Source organism: Podarcis vaucheri, assembly GCF_965113315.1.
Source record: "Podarcis vaucheri genome assembly, chromosome: 14".
Lineage (NCBI taxonomy): Eukaryota > Metazoa > Chordata > Lepidosauria > Squamata > Lacertidae > Podarcis > Podarcis vaucheri.
Window position 1 is genome coordinate 15,328,292 of NC_138752.1, and position 20,551 is coordinate 15,348,842.

Genomic DNA, 20,551 nt, shown 5'->3' on the forward strand with positions numbered 1-20,551 from the left:
ATAGCTCTGTGCAGCACTGTATAATATCTGACATTGTTTTTGCATGATCCTGAAAATTCCTTGCTTTACAGTCCCAGAAATCTTGGATAGAAAATACTTTCAACAAACGGGAATGTGTCTACATTATACCAAGTTCAAAGGATCCTCACAGGTAAACTAAAAACGATGGAAGTGGAAGGTTTAACTTTCAAGTATAAATTATGTGCTGTGACCATAAGGCTCGTGCTCAGAAAATGAATGTTCTGCTCACTTCTCTCCAGTGCAGCCCCCTGCACCTGCCTCAAGCTTCTCTTGAGGAATTGGGGAAAACTTGAGCAGAGGAATCTGCAGATGATTTTTGGGAGGTGCAAGGGACTGCAGTGGAAAGAGGACTGGAGGAGCTGACCTTCAGTTTGTTCTGAATTCAGTACAAATTCTGAGTAAAAGTAAAATTTAGCTTTTAAAGTTTTGTTGTAATTGAACAGGAGATGGCTAACATTTGTTTTTGATTGTGAAATATGTTGAAATATATATTTTGCATTCTTTGAAGCCACAGGACCCTGCACAAGTTTTGCTTTGATCAAACTGAAACACATGAAAAATCTGTTGATATCAAGAACATAAACCGGGAAGCTGTTTTGTGTTTTTTTTTTAATTGATATACAATTATAACAAAACTAAGAAAACAACAATAACAATACTTCCGACCCACCCTTGTTAATTTGGGACATTTCCCAAATAACAAACCATTTTGTTTTCTTCATTTGTAGCACATATCCCATCTGGCATGACTATGCTCAGTTGTCTGCTGCCTTACATATATTTTACTGCTGTGGCTGATCTCTGTGTTAAGCAGACCTGGGGTTAAACATAAATTTTTCAAAAATGCATTTCAACACAGTGCAATTTGATGTATCTTCTGAAAGTGCCATTGATATTTTTAACACTGAGCGCTAGATTGCAGGTTCAAACAACTGCAATCTAGTTATTCTTTTTCCAGGGTTTATAATTATCTCTGGGCATTCTTAGTGGCAGCAGTCCCTTCCAAGGGAAATCAGACTCTCCCTCTGTTTACCTGCATTTTGGAAATGCATAAATACTTTTTTAAAAAACAAAACCAAAAGCAGGCTTTTGGCTAATAGTTTTATGAAGATTTTATGCTGTTGTTTGTAACTCTTTTCTGCAGTAAGTTATTGTGGTTTATGCACTTACATTATTGTGAGCTGCCCTGAGCTCCCTTTGGGGAAGAAGGGCAGGTTATAAATTAAAAATAATGAATAATCATAACTAAAAAGGTATTCAACATATTTTAGAAATTATTTTTAATTTTTTCATAGCTGTCAAAAGATCTCCAAGTATTGAGGGATTTATCCCAACAGTGAATTTCTGTAGACAGTAAAATCTTGCACTTTATCATATGTGCATCATATCTGTATTCCGTTCTGTGTAACATTACAATGATATATCTTGTGTACAACTATGAGCAGTCATTTTTCTATTATTCTCTACACCACCTTCATGCAAACAAAATTGTCCTCATAATCAGTTACAGTGCTTTCTTCTTAAGAGGCATATCCCAAAATACATGACAGGACAGTAAATAATTTGTGGTGTGAATTACAGAAAGTAATGACAAATATATTAAGAATGATCTTGGTCATATTTAGTTATAAATTGGATTTAATAAAAATACAGGAAAAATTCTAACTTACTTTATTGTATTCTTAATCATAGATGCCTTCCAGGATGTCAGATTTGTCAGCAACTTGTCAGGTATGATTATGTAAGATGAAGCAATTATGTATCTCTTTTGAAAATACTGTTTTAATTATTTGACATAAGTAAAACATCAGAAAGCTGATGGTTCTGTAATTTATTTAGAAATGACTGGAAGCAAAAGACAAGTAAAAATGTAAATAAGATTTAATTAAAACATGGAAGGATGTGGGTAGACAAGGGAAACTGGATATAGGTAGACCTTTCACCAGTGCTGGTAGTGAAAGGCATGTTGACCCTTAGTCATGGCATTCTAGTTCTTTTGTGCTTTATATTTTCTACATTACTATTATAAGTCATCCTATATAACTTTGCTCTGACTTTTCTTATGTGAACTGCTTTCTTATGTGAACTCAGATAATGTCAAAGCCTTCCAGCGACTATGACCAAACATTAAGTTTCCCCCGTTCTGCCCCTCTCCCCCTGAAACAGAAGATTAATGTATAAGATTTGCAACAAGCCTATGTGCAAAGTCAGTGGGTGCCAGTAATCAGAGTCTTCTTTTGAATACCACATTTTGATAAAATTGTCCACATCAAATGTGCTGTTCAAGGCATGCACACTTTTTGTCAGTTTTTCAGATAAGACATTTGTCCATACATTCTGTTGCTCTTTCCAGTGTGTGAAAAGTGATGAGTTCCTTGTAAAGTAAATTGAGTTGATCTTCTATTTTTCTATGCTCTGGCAATATTTAAAGGATTTAAAGACAACTGGTTCAGAAATTTTGCCAGAATCGTGCAAATCAGACTGGATAGTTACTTTTAAAAAAACAACTAAGTGCACAATAGGTATTTTCATCCTAAATCAATGCATATCCAGTACTGTGAGAATGGACAACAGCTTATGCAATTACCTCTTGTGTGTTTCCCCAATTCCGCAAATTGCGATGAATATCTGCAGGTGCTGTTGTGGTCGCTTGGTCCGCCAACATGCTTGCTTTACTGCCAGCCTTGCCATGAAATATTCAGATGTGAAACTGGGTGAAAATTTTAATCAGGAGGTAGAAGAGTGGTCTGTAGAAAAACATACTGAGCAGAGTTCCACAGATGCTTATGGTATCATAAACTTTCAAGGAGGCTCTCATTCGTATCGAGCTAAGGTCAGTATCAAATGTTCCATATATTGCTTAATGGTAGAGTGGAATAATATTGAAATGAATTTACAAGTGAATATGAAAACATATATCTAAACATGAAGGTAGTAGCATGTAAAGAGATGAGTGAAGTCAAGGTTTCATATGACTTATTTGCACTTTACATTTTAAATTTATGTTTGTGTCCTCCACCCCAAATTGAAGTAATTAGTACATTCTATTATTGCTATTGCTATTATTAATATTATTATTACAATTTTCACACCACCTTTCATCCAAACACAAAAATACATAACATAAATTTTAAATTAATAAGTTACAGATTTTTTTGAACTGTTTGAGCAGTCAATAGGCAGCATTCCTCCAGCAGCTCCACCTTTCTGCCAATTAGTGCTTGTGCCTCGATTATGGGAGTAGTAGCCTTGTCCTCATTTATCCCTGAGGATATCTCTTCAACTGTCTCTCCGTGAAAAGAGTTGGGGAAAGTTTTGGGAGGGAATGTGTGCTGTTTTTGGGGTAGCAGGTAATTATCTAGATTACTCTGTTTGAAGCCAGAGGGCTCTGCGTCGGTTTCTATATCAGGGCACCTGGTTCTTTTGGCTCTTCTCATTGCTAGATTCTTCTTAAATCAATGAGATCAGACTTCTAAATAGAGTGATAAAGTGCTAAAGTTTTCAGGTCGCAATCTCATTCGATTCTCGTTCGGTCCTGGCTGGGCTGCTGCGAGGAGTTTTAAAGCTGGGTCCAATTAGAGCACTCCTTTAAGGTATTCCCCCCCCCTTCGTCTCAGTTTGTTAAGACAACTGGGTTGTTTGGGGGGTCCACGAAGTTTGAGGTGGGGAAAAATTTTTTTGTAGTTTTATGAATTTGTAATTTTTAGAGTTGAAAGCCCACTAGAAGTCCTTAAAGATCCTTGGAGTAAATTTATCACGAAAAGTCGATGAGAAACTGGGAGGGAGTGCCTTAATGCCCGGGAGGGAATGGCTGGGAGCCTTCGTTAAGACTTCATTAACTTCATTGGGTCCCGGCACCGAGGAGGATAAAATAAGATGTTCAAAAGCACAGCGAGATAATGAAAGGAAATAAAATCCAAAGGAAGGAGGGGAGTCGGCAACAAAGGGCATTTAGTTAAAAGAGTTCTTTGAGCTCCGATAAGAGCATCTTACCTCGGCGCCATCTTGAACCAGAGCACTCACATGCGGTTCATTACCTACAGAAAACAAGTTACAGATAGATTATTGAGGTTGCAAAGTTGTTATATCAGTCACATCTTTTAAAACACAATAAAAAGATAACATTTGAGTTACCTGTGCTATACTGCTTGATTATTTTTTATGGGAAGATCAAACCAATTAACACACAAATAGCTTAATGTTAATTGGAGTTAAATAATATTGACTAAGACACAAAATATTAACAAAGTGTCTATGTTACAGTGTTCACTATGGAATCACCCTTTTGACAAAATGTTCAATGCTTTTGCAGTGTTTACAAATAAAATAAATCATGTAGCGATTAGGTTTTTAAATATCATTATTGTGACATATTCAGAATCCTCTGGCAGTTCTCTAATTCCCATTAGAAATTTTCATGCATTTGGAATGACCTGTTAAATGCCTATTTACCCTTGCATAAGTATGGTTATAATTTCCTGATTGCATTATTTAAAAAAAGGTTAACCCTTCCCAACTCTTTTTTGTTAGTATGTGCGGCTGTCATATGACACCAGACCTGAAGCCATCCTACAGCTTATGCTTAAAGAATGGCAGATGGAACTGCCCAAGCTTGTTGTTTCTGTTCATGGAGGGATGCAAAAATTTGAGCTTCATCCACGCATCAAACAGTTGCTTGGTAAAGGCCTTATTAAAGCTGCAGTGACAACAGGAGCCTGGATTATAACTGGAGGAGTGAATACAGGTGAAGTCTTGACTCTAAATATACTTTCCACTTCACATGCACTTGAGACACCTGGATATCATCTCTGTATGGCTATTTTGATGTCAAATTGGCATCAATATGATTGCAGTCTGCACGGCCATGTGGACAGCAGGCTTGGAATCATTAGGTGTCATGTTGGAAATGACATACATCCACATTGCCAGAAACTACCCCATATTTTCTACCAAGTGGAGCTGCTTATGCTACAGATTCACAGAGAATAAAACTACTGAAGGTGGTACCCATAATTGGCCTGCAAACCTGTGCTCCAGCTCAAAAGTGTAGTAGTTGAAAAGGTGCCCTTCATGATGATCTGATTGATAATAGAATTTTGGATAAGCAAGCTATGATGCGACACATTGGAACTGTTTCATAAGACATGTCTTGTTTCAATCCTGCAAGCTTTTGAACTCGGGCATTGTTGAGGGTGTAAAATGCTTACTTTAAGAAGAAGAGTTTGGATTTGATATCCCGCCTTTCACTCCCTTTAAGGAGTCTCAAAGAGGCTAACATTCTCTTTTCCCTTCCTCCCCCACAACAAACACACTGTGAGGTGAGTGGGGCTGAGAGACTTCAAAGAAGTGTGACTGGCCCAAGGTCACCCAGCAGCTGCATGTGGAGGAGCGGAGACGCGAACCCGGTTCCCCAGATTACGAGACTACCGCTCTTAACCACTACACCACACTGGCGTAGTGTGGGTTATAGAAGCACTTGCACACAGTGACATCATAGATACACATTTTAGGCTCAGTTTCTTTTGGAGAGCCCGTTCACGTCACCAGGATTTGTTTGTAATAAGGAAGGCTCAAAACTTAACCTTGGTGTTTACACATTTTTACAAGTCTTTCTATAATACAGTAAACATTGGTCTTAAATGTATTTCAGTGCTAGTGTTATAACATTACTTTGCCTTCTAATATGAGAAAGTGGTTTTTGCTTTTTTGTTTTTTGCTAAAGCATGGTGTGAACTGAGCCATTGGGTTCAGTAGATATTTGCTACAGGTAGAACATACGTTTAGTAACACTGCAATATTCTTTGATCCTGAACAGGAGTTGCAAAGCACGTTGGTGATGCCCTCAAGGAACATGCCTCTCGATCATCTCGAAAGATTTGCACTATTGGAATAGCTCCTTGGGGAGTAATTGAAAACAGAAATGACCTCGTTGGGAGAGATGTAAGTTTGCCCATTTATTATTGTTGTGCTCTCAACTGTTTATGAAAAGAAGAAAATTTGTAAGTACATTAAGGCTTTCATCAGAATTATTCAATTCATGAAGTAAGGTTGTGATGCGAATAGGAAACTCTTTTTGTGAAATGGATGTCACTTAGCCATCCCAGAACCATGTACACGCAGGTCCCACTTTGTTATATGAAAACTCAAATACCTAAACATGAGGAAATTGTGCCCAAACCTAGCTATACAACTGTACAAACTTATACAAACACTTGGGTGTGTTTTGAAAGAATCTCAGTGAAATTAAAATAACAGCTTTAAAGAAAATCATTTAGGCCTCGTGTTTGTTTTTTGCTGGTTGGGGACAGCCGTTTTGGGTGCCATGTTCCCTGTTCCCTGTCTCCTCAGTTCAGTTCCAGCTGCATCTCCCTGCCAGCCACACCATCTCTTCCCTTCCCTTCTCAGAGCCTCCCCTTAAACTTGTCTGCAGAGAAGCTTCTTGTGAGGGAACAGCGCCACGCAGCATCATATCTCAATGCTTAACAGCTGTTAAGTGGGAGGATTGGATCCTGCATGGTGCTCCTTCACGAGCAGCTTCCCTTGCGTGCAGAGAACTGTGATCTCCCCGCCAGCCACACCAGCTCTCTGCCTCGCCTCTTAAGTTTTTTTGCCTGTGCCTTCCTACCCTAGTGTAGTTCTTACTGTGCTGCTGCTTCATGAGCAGCTTATATGCACACAAGTTAAGGGGAAGATCTGGTCCTACATACTGTGAGGCAGGAAAAGAAGAAAAGAAAAGAAAGGAGAAGGGGAGAGCTGGGGGTGTGGGGTGGCGAAAAGGAGCCAGAATGACTGTACACAGCCAGCAAAAAAAACCAAGAAGATGACTAAATGACTTTCTTTAAAGCTGTTACTGTATTTTATTTTTGCTGAGATCATTAAGGAAAATAATTCTCTCAGAGGTGAGGGGGCGGTTATGAGCCATGGATTTTTTTGTCATTTCTTCTTGGTCAGGAAAACACTGGGGTTTTCCTTTTAGGAACAATTGAAATCAGTGGTTTGCTATGTGAATGCTCACCTAATGAACCAATTCTGGAGAGCAAATTGTGTTCACAAAATGGGACCTGCATACAAAGGCATGCCAGAATCAATCTAGTCTACTTAAAACAACCCTGTCTGGAAACTTTGAAAACCCCAGTCTTCCAATGAGATATTTTAGAGTAAAAACCATCTTGGCAATGATCTTTGGTTGCTTTTTCCTTGCCGTGTTCTTACCTCATTGTGATTTTAAAGAATAAAGAATCCCAATTATGAATAAGATTAACGTGTTGATACTTCCTGGTATTACAACTTGCTTTATATGGGAATGAAGCAGAAATCTGCAGGTGATGGATAAGCAGATTGTTGGCAATTGGCAAATGAAAAGGGAATTTTGAAGCCTGCCACACTTTTTTTTTGGGGGGGGGGATCAGGTTTATATCCATGCGAAGGTCTTTTTGTTTTGTTTTATGTTTAGGTTGTTGCTCCATATCAAACCCTGCTGAATCCTTTGAGCAAACTTAACGTCTTGAATAATCTTCATTCCCATTTCATACTGGTGGATGATGGGACAGTTGGAAAATATGGAGCAGAAGTGAAACTACGAAGAGAACTGGAAAAAACAATTAACCTGCAAAGGATCCATGCACGTATGTGTGGACCATGATTAACTAATTATGTGGTGTTGGCCCTTTTGTTCTATATGCAGTGTGGGGGTTGGAACTTAAGCTGGTAAAAAGTTGTCTTGACTTGCGTTATTTAGGAAGGGAGCTGGGATTGCAGGTTTCACTGCTTCCCCATATAGAAATGTAACTGCCGCTAGAAAAACAGCAAGTCAAAGAGTGCTGATTTTCTCTTTACCGGGGCTTGGATTATTAAGGATAATTGAAAGAGGCACTCTCCACCCTGCCACTAGAAGTAGTACCTTCCAGGAAAAGCTTTACTACTTCATTTGATTCTCCTGGATGCATTTTTTTTATTATTATGATTGACTTCCCATCATTCTGCATTGCCACTATCATGGTAGTTTAATGAAATCTAGAGTAATCCCAATATAACCAATGGTTAAAAACCAGTTAAAAACAGTAGAATAATGTAAGCATATAGTAGTAAGAAAATAATTTCAACCAATGTTTAGACTTGGGTAAATAAAAATATATATTTGCCTAGTGCTGAAAAAGGCATAATAGCACCAGATGGGACTCCTGAGAAGAATTCAGGAATTGGGGGTAAACATTGAAGGGGAGTAGGTGATCTTTTAGAAATCTGAGTTTTAAGATAAGATATGTTCCCTCTGGCTTGTTCTGGTCAGTGGTCTATCAGTGGTATTTTTGGCCAGTAGATTTTTTCAGAAATCCTCAGAGGCAGGTCCCTGAACAATATGTTGCAGTAGTCTTAAGTTGGATATGACTTGGAAATGCATAATTGCTTAGGCCTAGGGGTAGGGCAATCTGTGACCTTCCAGATCCCATCAGCCCCAGCCAGCAAGGCCAATGGTCAAGACTGATGGCAGTTTAGTCCAGCAACATCTGGAGAGCCACAGGTTCACAATCTGTGGCCTAGGCTGCCTTTGCCCAAGAAGAGTCACAGCTGGTTGTCCAGCCTTAACTATTGAAAGGGGCTTCATGCCACAGATGCCATCAACATTGAGAGATGGGGCCAGATGTAACAATACCTGCAGCCTGTGAATCTGATCCTCTTGTCAGGAATACCGCCCCCATCCAATGCATCACACACCAATATCTCTGCTTAAACTGTATTTCATTCCTTTTGAGATTGAATTCTCTAATCGGTTTCAGACATTACAAAGGTGCACAGTGAATAATAAGTGCGAGTGATTTGCACTTCTAGTCCTACTTGCACTCTATAACAACAGAAATTCTTCTCTCTTTGGGGGGGGGCAAAAGTTATTGTGAGCATGCAACGCTTAGATCTGTGTGTGAATAACATAAGGAAACCCTGACCTTTTTGTACTAATCTGTGTTGCGTCAGTCACAGATTAGCTGCTAAGTATCATTTGTACAAGCTGGCTTCTGGGGAATATAGTACATCTACTCCCAAAATGTTTTTAAAACCAATGATCCTGTTTTGACTAGGAGTTGGTAAAGAGAAGCTTTGTAGTGCTTCCATATTCTGTATTTGTTGTAACTATGGGCTACATTTTTACTGTGTACAGTTATTATGTGTTTACAGTTTCTCTTCCATTTGTGTTTATGCTGACACAGCTGGCTGCAGTTTAATTAGGCCTTTGAAATGTGTAAACCACACTTTAGCCCTTGTGTATGATTAACAGTATTAAAATGTGTGCTACTCAGCCTCTTAAGTTGTTTTTGCAATAGAAGGAATAAGGTGAGCCTAATATTATGTTAGAAATTTTGAGCAGTATTTATGCTTACCGCTGCTGAGGAAGATTAGTTTTTGGTGAAGATTTGTATGCATAGTTAAAATGTATTGCCCTTGAACTGCAGAGAATGACTTTTTTGTGTATTTTGTATTCACATTTTTAGTTCCCCAAAAGACCTTTCCAATTCCTTTACTTTGGTAGGGCTGCCAGACCTGAAGCGTTTAGTTTCTGCCATGTGACTGTGTTCCTTCAAAGCATCACCCTAGGCAGATGCTGAACAAATGTTTGATAAAGTGTGGTCAAATGTTTGATGAGTTCTTGGACTCATGGAGAGTTGCTGAATAAGATTTTCACGTGAACAGAGTGAGGAGCTTCAGTTCTTTGTATAGTCCATTGCCCCTTCCCATGACGAGTAGAAAAACTGTGCAAAACAGTCAAAACCATGAAATAAATTGTATAAAATAACAAATCCTGCAATTCTGCTTAATTTATACAGGCTGCATAATTGAGCTTTTCGTTGCAGGGCTTAGCTTAGCATTTTTAAAGAATAACACTTCTGTTCTAGATATACAAAGCCCTGTGGGTAGCTCCAGTTCTTTATAAACATTCTTTGAGTATAAGTCATTCTTTCTGAGTTGAGTTTTAATGAACTGTGCTGTGCTTATTCTGAAAAAGACATAATGAAAAAAGAACTGCATTATTTTTTTTACCTCTTTTGTCTAGGAATTGGACAGGGTGTCCCTGTGGTTGCACTCATATTTGAAGGTGGCCCCAATGTTATCCTCACAGTTTTGGAATACCTTCAGGAAAACCCACCTGTGCCAGTGGTGGTTTGTGAAGGGACTGGCAGAGCTGCAGACATCCTAGCTTATGTATATAAACAAACAGAAGAGGGAGGGTAAGTCAGGACATTGGTCCATGTAGCCCAGTATTGTCTTCTCAAAGTAGCATCTGTCCAAGGTTTTTTCTCCGCCCCCCTCTTGCTACTTGAGATCTTTTCAACCGGAGTTGCTGGGGATTAAACCTGAAACCTTGCCCTCTAACTCCTGAGTCACAGCCCCTCCCCTTGATGGGAAGAATACTTCACATGGTTGCGTGTTTCAATTGATTCTTGTTTCATCTCAGGAATATTCCTGATGGAGCAGAGCCTGAAGTCATTTCAACCATCAAAAAGACATTTAATTTTGGTCAGAGCGAGGCAGTTCATTTGTTCCAGACCTTGCTGGAGTGCATGAAAAAAAGAGAACTTGTGAGTAAATCTCTGCATAATATACCACGACAATAGGGTTGTGTAGCAACACTCTTTAGTATTGTACTTTTCTAAGTAAATGTTTGATTAATCACACCAGCTATGAAAAATTAAAATAGACCAGCCTTCCCCCATTCCTCCACACCTTCGTCCAGAGTCTGTCATCCTAGGACCAAGCTCCAAGGCCCCAACGGAGCAATGACAATAACTTAGTTGGATGCAGCCCCACATGTTGATGCTATGTCTGAGCTGAGCCTCGTTTCTTTCTTAAAAATATGTTTACGCTATCCTTTTTTCCATTGGGTTGATAATTGTTTTTTGTCTTTCAGTCAAGATCCAAAGATCTGTCCAAAGATCTGTGTTGTACCTGCAGATCTTAAATAAGTGCATTATCAAAACCAATGAAGGTTTTCGAAAACCAAACATAATGCCAATCCATTGTGTGATGATAACATACAGTGGTACCTCAGGTTACATGCAATGGAGGGAATTGTTATATAAAAATTCAGACCTAACTGCAGGCTCATGCATATAAAGCTTTGGTTATATTTGAACCACTCCACTGCAAAATGAGCCCCGCAACGCATAGATGTCTTTGACTGGCCTTAACCGTCCAGGGGTCCTTTACCTTATCTTTACCTTAAATGCTTGTCAATGTGTGTAAATTTTAATTATATTGATGAGGCACATGGCATTAATTTTTCTTTTAATTGGAATTTGCTAAGCTTTAAATGGTGGTATTTGAATTACATGTGTAATAGTAGTATATTAGTACAGTTGTTAACTGTAGAATACAGTGGTGCCCCGCAAGACAAATGCCTCGCAAGACGGAAAACCCGCTAGACGAAAGGGTTTTCCGTTTTTGAGCTGCTTTGCAAGATGATTTTCCCTATGGGCTTGCTTTGCAAGACGAAAACGTCTTGCGAGTGTTCCGATTTTTCCCCGCTCCCCCCCCTTTTCTAAGCCGCTAAGCCGCTAATAGCCTTTTAGCCGCTAATCCGCTAAGCCTTTAATAGCCGCTAAACCGCTAATAGCGCTAAGCCGTTAATAGGGTTGCTTCGCAAGACGAAAAAACCGCTAGACGAAGAGACTCGCGGAACGGATTAATTTCGTCTTGCGAGGCACCACTGTAGTACTGCTGGTTATTAACTGCAGTTAATTATTCTGCAGTTTCCTTATATGGTTTTAGAATTCTGTATATACAACAGCAGATTATTTTAATGCATTTTCTTTAGTTTTGTTATGGTTTATGGCTAGACAAATGAACTGTTACAAATCAACTATATGTAAAGGAACTATTATGAGATTAACCCCCCCCCCATATAATTTTCAAAACAGATCACTGTGTTCCATATTGGATCTGATGAGCATCAAGATATTGATGTTGCAATCCTTACAGCGCTGCTAAAAGGTGAGTTTTTGACCTTAAAAGCATATCATAATATCACTGAATGTTTTTGGGGTGGGGACGATGGGCTTTCTGATTGGACTGATGGGAGTTGTAGTCATTCAGCATCCTTGGGGCACCAGGTTGGCTACCACTAGTTTGCATAGTGTCGTCTCATCCTACATAGCCATTTCAATATAGCTTTGTGATAAGTTCATAAAACTCTTCCAAAGTGAGTGCATTGCTTTCTGGATCTGAATAGGCAAACACTTTCTCTCCTTTTCACAATACCATCCAAAATATTACTTGGGACGTTGTTGTGGTTGTTGTTATTGTTGTTGTTGTTGTTGTTGTTATTATTATTATTATTATTATTATTATTAATTTGATTTATATATCACCATTTATCAGAAGATCTCAGAGCGGTGTGCAACATAAAGAACATATTTTAATGAAGCATAATAATAAAAACACAATACAAACCATAATAATAGACAGCATGGTAATAAAATAATCATAATAACAGTCCTGCCTCACACACACATTTAACAGGCCGTAGATTATTTAATAGCTGAAGGAATGTTTTTGCCTGGCACCTAAAGACATGTAATGATGGTTGCCGGTGAGCCTCTCTGGGGAGAGTATTCCACAGATGGGAAGCCACCACAGAAAAGGCCTGTTCTTGTGTTGCCACCCTCTGAATCTCTCGGGAAGAGGAGGACATAGGGAAGAGGAGGCTTGCCTTGGTTGACAAGCAGGGTCCAGGTCAGGTAGCATGGTGAGAGGTTGTTCTTAAAGTATCAAGGTCCTGAGCGATTTAAGGCTTTATGGGTCAACACCAGCACTTTGAATTGGACCCAGAAACTGTCTGGCAGCCTGTGCAGTTGGGCCAGGATCAGTGTTATATGCCCAAAACTTCTTGTTCTGGTGAGCAGTCTGGCCACGGAATTTTGCACCAGCTGAAGAGGCAGCCCCATGTATTACTCATTGCAATAATCCAACCTAGTGGATTTGGCCACAGAAGTTAGACTATTCCTGTTCAGATAGAGGCATCTCTGGCCACCAGCCAAAGTTGACAGAAGGCATTCCACACCACGGGGTGTTACTTCCTTCTTCCTTACTTACTTCCTTCCTTCACGGGGTGTTACTTCCCCTCCATCCAGTCTAGGGAGCTACCCACTAACAACTGACATAAGCTTTCACAAATTCTGCCCATTTCAGCTCCGCTTTAGTAATAAGCCACAATCTGTAGCACTCTAAAAGAGGGCATATCTTTTTTCCAGCAGATATGTTCTATTTTACCATGAATTGTATAGGCTATGCATTATTTCCCTAGCATAAGGTAAGGCATGAAATCAGCTGAAAGCAAGAGTTTTATGGTGAACAGGTTTGAATCAGTTTTCTGTGTTTGTTTTCTAGGCACAAATGCTTCTGCGTTTGACCAGCTTGTCCTTACACTTGCGTGGGACAGAGTTGACATTGCCAAAAATCATGTTTTTGTTTATGGACAGCAGTGGCTGGTATGTAGACATGGTGGTTCATAGCGGTGACTTATTAATAAGATGTTGAATTATTGTTAAGGAATCGTCTGTCAAAACCATAATGCTCTGGTGTAGACAGAAAGCTTCCTGATCACCTAATCATACCGTCTCAGACACTCTTTGCCTTTCCCTCTCCTGTGCAAATTGCCCCCTTTCCCTGTTTGGAGCAAATTATATTTTGCAGACAACTGTACTTAGTGCGAAGATGAGTACTAAGAGCATAATGTGAACCAGCAATGTGCTCAACAATCACGTTGCAAGGTGATTGAGCAGGTGTGGTTGCCATGCAACTTCAGACACTCTTGGATCTCACTAGTAATTTAGGCCCATTTCAATCTGGTTTCTGATCTGGATTTGGCACTAACACTGCTTTCGTTGGGGAGAAGAACAAGGAAGTGCAACCCTGTTAGCTCTTCTGGATTTCTCTATGCTGTTTGTTAAGATTAACAGTGGTATCCATTTAAACTAAGTGTCTGTGGTGGGGATCTTGAGCATTTCACTGCAGATACAACTTTCAGACTTCAGTTGGCACAAAATAAAGTTCCTTGATGCAGAATTTGACTTCAATCTCTTAAGAGGTGTCCAGATGCACAAGGAACAAAACAACTGTCCAAAATATATAGTAGACTTTGGCATACTAGTTTTCTCAATTCTCATATTATTTCAATTTAAGGATTGTCTTTATTTATTCAGGTTGGGTCTTTGGAACAAGCTATGTTAGATGCCCTTGTGATGGATAGAGTTGCCTTTGTAAAACTTCTTATTGAAAATGGAGTGAGCATGCACAAATTCCTTACAATTCCCAGACTGGAAGAACTTTACAACACTGTAAGTGGATGTTAATTCTTATTTTTATTATTGTTATTAATTACACCCATTAGTTACTTTTTTGCCATGTCAACAGAGTGATTTGCAATATTTTAAAACAAGAAACCCCATATACATACATTAAAACCAACATTTAAAAAAAACTACAGTGAAATATCCCACCCACATGAAAAGGCAATAGATTAAAAGCCAAGTGCCCAGTTAAAAAGGAATTGGTTTTGCCTGGCACCTAAAGATATTTAATGATGGCACCAGACGAGCCTTTCTGGGAAGAGCATTCTGCAAGCAGGCAGCCACCTGTTTTCATGTTGCCACCCTCCAGATCTCCATGGAGAGGGCACACAAAGATGATGATCACAGGGTTCAGGTCGGTTCATATGTAGAATAAATTTAGCAACAACAATTCTTTTAAGATTCCCAAGTTGTATTTCTATTTCATTTATAATTTTCATATAAAAACATGCATTCAAAGTGAAATATTTTTGAGATTGATTTGGGTAACAATTGAGGGGGGTGTTTAATGGAAGGTTGTCTTTTTTATATCAGTAACGGTACAGAATTTTAGGTGTAAAACATGAGCCTTCATTCTGATTGTGCAAGCTTTTGGAGCATGCGTTGAAGAAAATAATATTATCCTGCATTCAAGAGCTGATCTCAACTAGCTTATGATGATGGCATTGAATTTACCTGTGGAAATTGAAATGCTGATTGCATCTTTTGGATATAAATAAGTTCATAGGGAGTTTTTAATTACGTCCGCCTCTTGATGCTGTTGAAGCGTATGCTGCTGTTGCTAATTTTGCTGTCTGGTCTTTGACCACAATAAAGATTTATTGATTGCATCTTTTGGAAGGGCCAAATAGTTGACATTTCTTTCACAAGGCTAAAAAGTGATAAAATCTAGCTCAAGAGAAATGAGTGTGTTTTGAAACAGCAGAGGACTGAGAAATTAGATTCAAGCGATGCTAGACAAATTAAGGAAGGGAGCCAGTACCTGCAAACCCCCCTTACACTTTAGATGATTAGCCCCAAAATTATTGAGGAGAAAGGCTAGGAGGGAAATTACAGCTGCTACTAAAGCTTTCCTCTGCCAGTTACTGCCTTATTTTGGGTTACGGATTAAACCCATAGGGAAGGATGGACATCTCTTACTGACTCACAGGATTCTTCTAAGTGAAAAATACAAAAAAGTTGTTAATTATCAAAAGATCAGTTTTTATTTTCATGTTTGCAGGGAAGCATAGTCTTTCTTTATGCCTGGTGAAAGCTTTGGTTAGGTAGAGCTGTTCTAGAAGTATAGCAAATTAAATTGTTATAGTGCTTCTCTTGGATTTTTTTAAAGCGTCAGTCAAATTATTTAATCATGTAGAAGATAGTGCTTCTGTTTCAATTAAAAAAAATACTGAGTTATGTAGAACCTGGATAATTGAAAAAACAACAACACAATTTTGCAATCTGTCATTCTACTACTTTGTTTTGTCACATGCCTCAGTGTATCTAAAAGTCTGCATTCTTCTCTTCTACATCAAGAAACAAGGCCCAACAAATCCAGCGCTGCTTCATCTTGTTCGAGATGTCAAACAGGTAGGGCTCTTGTGAAAATACTTTAACATCTCTAGATGCACACAAACAAGAAACTATGTTTTAATTCTCCTTCTCATATAATTATTATACTAATAACATTTAAAGTACTTACTGTGGTGTGTATAGTGGAGAACTTGCTTTTGGGTAAAGTAAGAATTTTAGAATGTCATTCACACAAAAAATGGGTGCACTTTGCTTCATGTTCAAATGGATGCTTGTCCATAGCTACATATTGCTTCATGTCCTTTCTGTGTTTGAAGGAAACCAAGGACCTCATGCACAGAAGGAGGAACGGCATGCATCTGGGCTGCTCCAGATACTCCAACCATAGTTTGTTGTTGCACCTAAATTGAGATGTGGAGTCACTTTGCTAGTCCATGTTGCCCAACTAGCAGTGACCTTGCATTATATGCCAAGGTGTCTTTCCCTGGGGAGTGCTTGGGGCTGAACACAGAACCACTTTTTTGCAGAATGACATCATGTGATACAGAGATTGCAGCATGTATTAGTGCTAAGTTAATACTGTCTTGTCCTCAGGGAAACCTTCCTCCCGGATATAAACTCACTTTGATTGATGTGGGGCTTGTTGTGGAATATTTGATGGGAGGAACCTACAGATGCACCTACACACGAAAACGCTTCAGAGTGATATACAACAGTCTCAGTAGCAGCAATCGGGTATATGGTTTCTTTTTTCCTTTTTGAAGTAATGCATAAAAGGTAGTATTTAACCTCTTTAAACAATTCAGTTAATGTAAAATATCAGCAGCTCATTTCTTAGAAGGGTGTTTCTCCTAAGATCTTTAGAGTGTTTTGTGTACTTGGAACTGTACCAATGTATGTATGTTTGCATCTGTCTCGAGACAATGGAGTACACTGCCTGGGGCTGCAGGAGTACTAAACTGCATAGCAGTTGTCATGGATTGGTTAGGCACAGGAATGGTGGTAGGAACCAGCTTGAGAACCACCAAGGGAAGAAGTCTCAGAATACAGGGAGTGGTGGTGGGACGACGATGAGTGGTCAGAGAGAGAAGACAGCGAAGAGGAGGTGTCGGAAGCTGGAGATGTAACAGGGCTTGGTGAAGTAGGAGAGTCTGTGAAACAGAGAAGTCAGGAATCAGAGGCTGAAGCTGAAGCAGATGAGTGGAAGAAGGGAGGTCTAGAGGCAGAGATGAGTCACGCTTGTTAAGAGTCACGGGTTCCTTCTCCTGCTGCGACAAGCTCCCCCCCCCCCCATGACTCCTAGAACCAGGAGAGACATGAAATGGGAGGAACCCTGGAGAGGAGGAGACATAGACGGCAGGGACCTTTAGTCTTGGTAACTGATTTCATGGAATAAGACCTACAGGGAATGAGCTGCTCTGCTCCTTAGGCCTGTCACTCAGCCAAGTCTGTGGAGATAATGTTTTTTTTTCTAATAAAGAATTAGCTCTGACTTTGAACTGTGCAATTTACTGGTCTGCTTTCTCTGTGACAGTATCAATAGTAATATACTGGACATGATCCAGGTGCACTTAAGTGCTTCGATTTTTGCTGGATTGTGCCCAAAGCATTTTGGATTATTATCTCAACAAATATTAAAAGAATATTGCAGGGTGGGCCACTATCATTCCAACATTGTAGATGGGGATTGAGTCTGAGAGACCTTGAACTGCCCTAGAGGTTTCCAGGAAGCTTGTAATCAACATGAGAGTTGAACTGAGACTCTGCACAGCTTATATTCTCACCACTATGCAAAAATAAACTACTTTGTCTTGGCTATATACAAATATTTATGGTTTTGTCCTTCAGATAATGAGTTGCTGTGCATCTCAATGATTTCACATAATTCAGGCACTGTGCTACATTATAATCATGTTTTTCTGTTTCCCCACCAGCAGCGGTCTGGGCGAAATGCTTCAGGCAGCACCCCTCAATTGCGTAAAAGCCACGAACCTTTTGGTAACAGGGTGGATAAGAAAGAGAAAATGCGGCATAATCACTTCATCAAAACTGCCCAGCCTTACAAACCAAAGGTATGAGGCACACAGCTGCCCTTGAAGGAGATGGAGTTGGAACAGGGCTCTTGTTTTCGTGATGTGATCTTGGCATGTACGGAGGTGTATATAAATAGTGCATTGTACTGTACTTCTTGTAACAGCCTTTAAAGCACACATGCCATGATTGAAATTGGAGTTGCAGAAGTGATACAGATAATCACTATAATTGTAGCAATTCCTTTTCTGACACATGCAAATGAGCTGAGAAATTTCGAAAGCTAAATGAAAGTTCCTTATCTCTGATTTTGTGGCCGTGGAGCCTTCCTTGTATTTCCCTCTTTTGCTTTGGAGATGTTCACATGGCATTTCTTTATAGCAAGGTTCTCTCTCAGGCTAAAATTATCTTATTTGTGGGCGGAGCGGCTAATTTTGATACTTTTCTTTATGATATATTACTTCGGTTATTTTGGTGCCTTTCTTTGAATGATTCTTACCTGAAATAATATCTTACTGGTGAGTTTTCAACAAATATCTGATGTCTGAGTATCACATTTCACTATTGTGTTTTCTCTTTAAACTTTATAATTCTAGCTGCCCTTGTAAAACCTTTAAATTACTACCTTTTTTTTAAAGGCCGATAACACTTCAGAAGAAGGAAGAAAGAAGCAAACCAAAGATGACATAGTAGATATTGATGATCCAGAAACGAGACGCTTTCCTTACCCTCTGAATGAGTTGTTACTGTGGGCAGTACTAATGAAGAGGCAAAAAATGGCTCTTTTTTTCTGGCAACATGGTGAAGAATCCATGGCGAAAGCCTTAGTGGCCTGCAAGCTATATCGTTCAATGGCCTATGAATCAAAACAAAGTGACCTTGTTGACGATACCTCGGAAGAACTGAAACAGTATTCAAAGTAAACATTCTATTTTGTTAAAATCCTTAGGACAAATTTCAGCTTCTTGTTTCCTACTAGTTTCTAGAAGCTAATGCTGAAGATGCAGGTTAATTACAATCTCCTACTAGCTTTTCTAGAATTGCAAATCCTTTTTAAAAGCCTGAATTATTTTTGTTCTGGTTAGATGTCACTTCCTGAAATCCAGCAACAGATAAGTGGTCCAGGGAAATCTTGGGTATAGATGCAGAAGAATGCATCAGGTACGCCTTTTAACTCACTCAGAGTAACAGGGAACTGCTGAGATGAAACCAGTTTTCTTTTTGGCCATACAGAGTTGTATCCACAGATGTCTCTCTTACAACAGTAGTAAGCAGGTGCTTCCATTCAGTTCAGGAGGTTCAGTGTTTGAAGTCTAGTATGGGTGAAAGAATTGGCATATTTAATATGTTTGTGCATCTTTAACATTTTATGTCTTGTGATTTTTGCCCCCCACAGTGAGTTTGGGCAGCTGGCAGTTGAGCTATTAGAACAGTCATTCCGACAAGATGAAACTATGGCTATGAAGTTGCTAACTTACGAGCTAAAAAACTGGAGTAATGCCACCTGCCTTAAACTAGCAGTGTCTTCACGGCTTCGCCCTTTCGTAGCTCATACTTGTACACAGATGTTGTTGTCTGATATGTGGATGGGAAGGCTGAACATGAGGAAGAATTCATGGTACAAGGTAACTAGTCTATAGACAATACCTTCCTTGGAATCCATTTTTGCTGTTATTTTAGTAATGCTTAAGTGAAAGGGATATGTTGAAAGCATAGTCATGCAAAGTTTTTTTTCACTGTAATCTTTATGTAGGCTAAGCAAAACAGCTCTTTAACATAAAGTGAGAGGTGATACTGGAATGAACAATAACTTTTTTTGATGCTTTATTATCTTTTTTAAAAAAGGTACAGAAATGTAGAAGGCAGAAACCAGGCAAGTAGCCCTTAACCAGAGGTGGATACTTAGATCATCATGAGAACTAATCTACTACTAAAAATGTAGTGGTGAAACATTAACAGACTGAAACCCCCTTGTAAAATTGAAATGTCATTATGCTTTCTACGGGTAGTAAAGTAAAATTTGATGTAGAAACTTCATATTTATATTTTAGTAGCTGAAGCTGAGCAAGTGAGAAGGCTTAACAGAATTCAGACAAACCAGCAGGATGTGAGTGGGTGTAGGTTTTCAGAATGGCATATGTCAAGTAAGCCATATAGTCTGAATTAACAATAAGAGGTGTGTTTCTCTTTGTATACTGCACTGAAAATTTGCCCCACTACGTTAGACTATAATAAGAAAATTATTATGTAAAAGTACAGTGTTGATACAGACCATCCTTAAGCATCATTTTAAAGTATGATGTGCTGTTGTCTGTCTTGTGTTCCAATTTGTCATCTCTAACTTGCTTTGCTAGTCAACTAAGAGTAACACTCATTTTATGAAGGTGGGTGGGTGGGTGTGCTTCAGAATCTATGATTCTTCAGTGGCATTAGGGAGATATGCCTTCTGCAGCCTCTACACAGTCGAATACTGATAAAAGCATTAGGATGAGGGGTAGAAATCTATTTGAGCACATTTTCTCTAACAACTTTTTAGAAATTGCAGATATTTTTCCCTCAAGAATATTATGGAATGTTCTATGTGTATCTGTAGTAGTTAAAAAAAAAAAAACCTAATCATTCTTCTACATCTTTTACTTGCTACCTGA

The 20,551-nt window shown here is 39.1% G+C and overlaps 1 protein-coding gene across 2 annotated transcripts in view; it reads left to right on the forward strand.

Moving 5' to 3' along the window:
• TRPM7 (transient receptor potential cation channel subfamily M member 7) overlaps window positions 1–20,551 on the forward strand; it is a 75,234-nt gene that overhangs the window by 28,377 nt on the left and 26,306 nt on the right. For both annotated transcript variants that reach the window (XM_082198220.1, XM_082198221.1), the window contains exons 2-17: window positions 72–151; window positions 1,714–1,752; window positions 2,656–2,854; window positions 4,552–4,765; window positions 5,837–5,961; window positions 7,475–7,646; window positions 10,064–10,238; window positions 10,466–10,589; window positions 11,928–12,000; window positions 13,396–13,496; window positions 14,211–14,345; window positions 15,876–15,929; window positions 16,467–16,607; window positions 17,810–17,944; window positions 18,542–18,822; window positions 19,300–19,528. In XM_082198220.1, coding sequence (XP_082054346.1) covers window positions 72–151; window positions 1,714–1,752; window positions 2,656–2,854; window positions 4,552–4,765; window positions 5,837–5,961; window positions 7,475–7,646; window positions 10,064–10,238; window positions 10,466–10,589; window positions 11,928–12,000; window positions 13,396–13,496; window positions 14,211–14,345; window positions 15,876–15,929; window positions 16,467–16,607; window positions 17,810–17,944; window positions 18,542–18,822; window positions 19,300–19,528 — 2,277 coding nt within the window. The remainder of the gene's footprint in view (window positions 1–71; window positions 152–1,713; window positions 1,753–2,655; window positions 2,855–4,551; window positions 4,766–5,836; window positions 5,962–7,474; window positions 7,647–10,063; window positions 10,239–10,465; window positions 10,590–11,927; window positions 12,001–13,395; window positions 13,497–14,210; window positions 14,346–15,875; window positions 15,930–16,466; window positions 16,608–17,809; window positions 17,945–18,541; window positions 18,823–19,299; window positions 19,529–20,551) is intronic.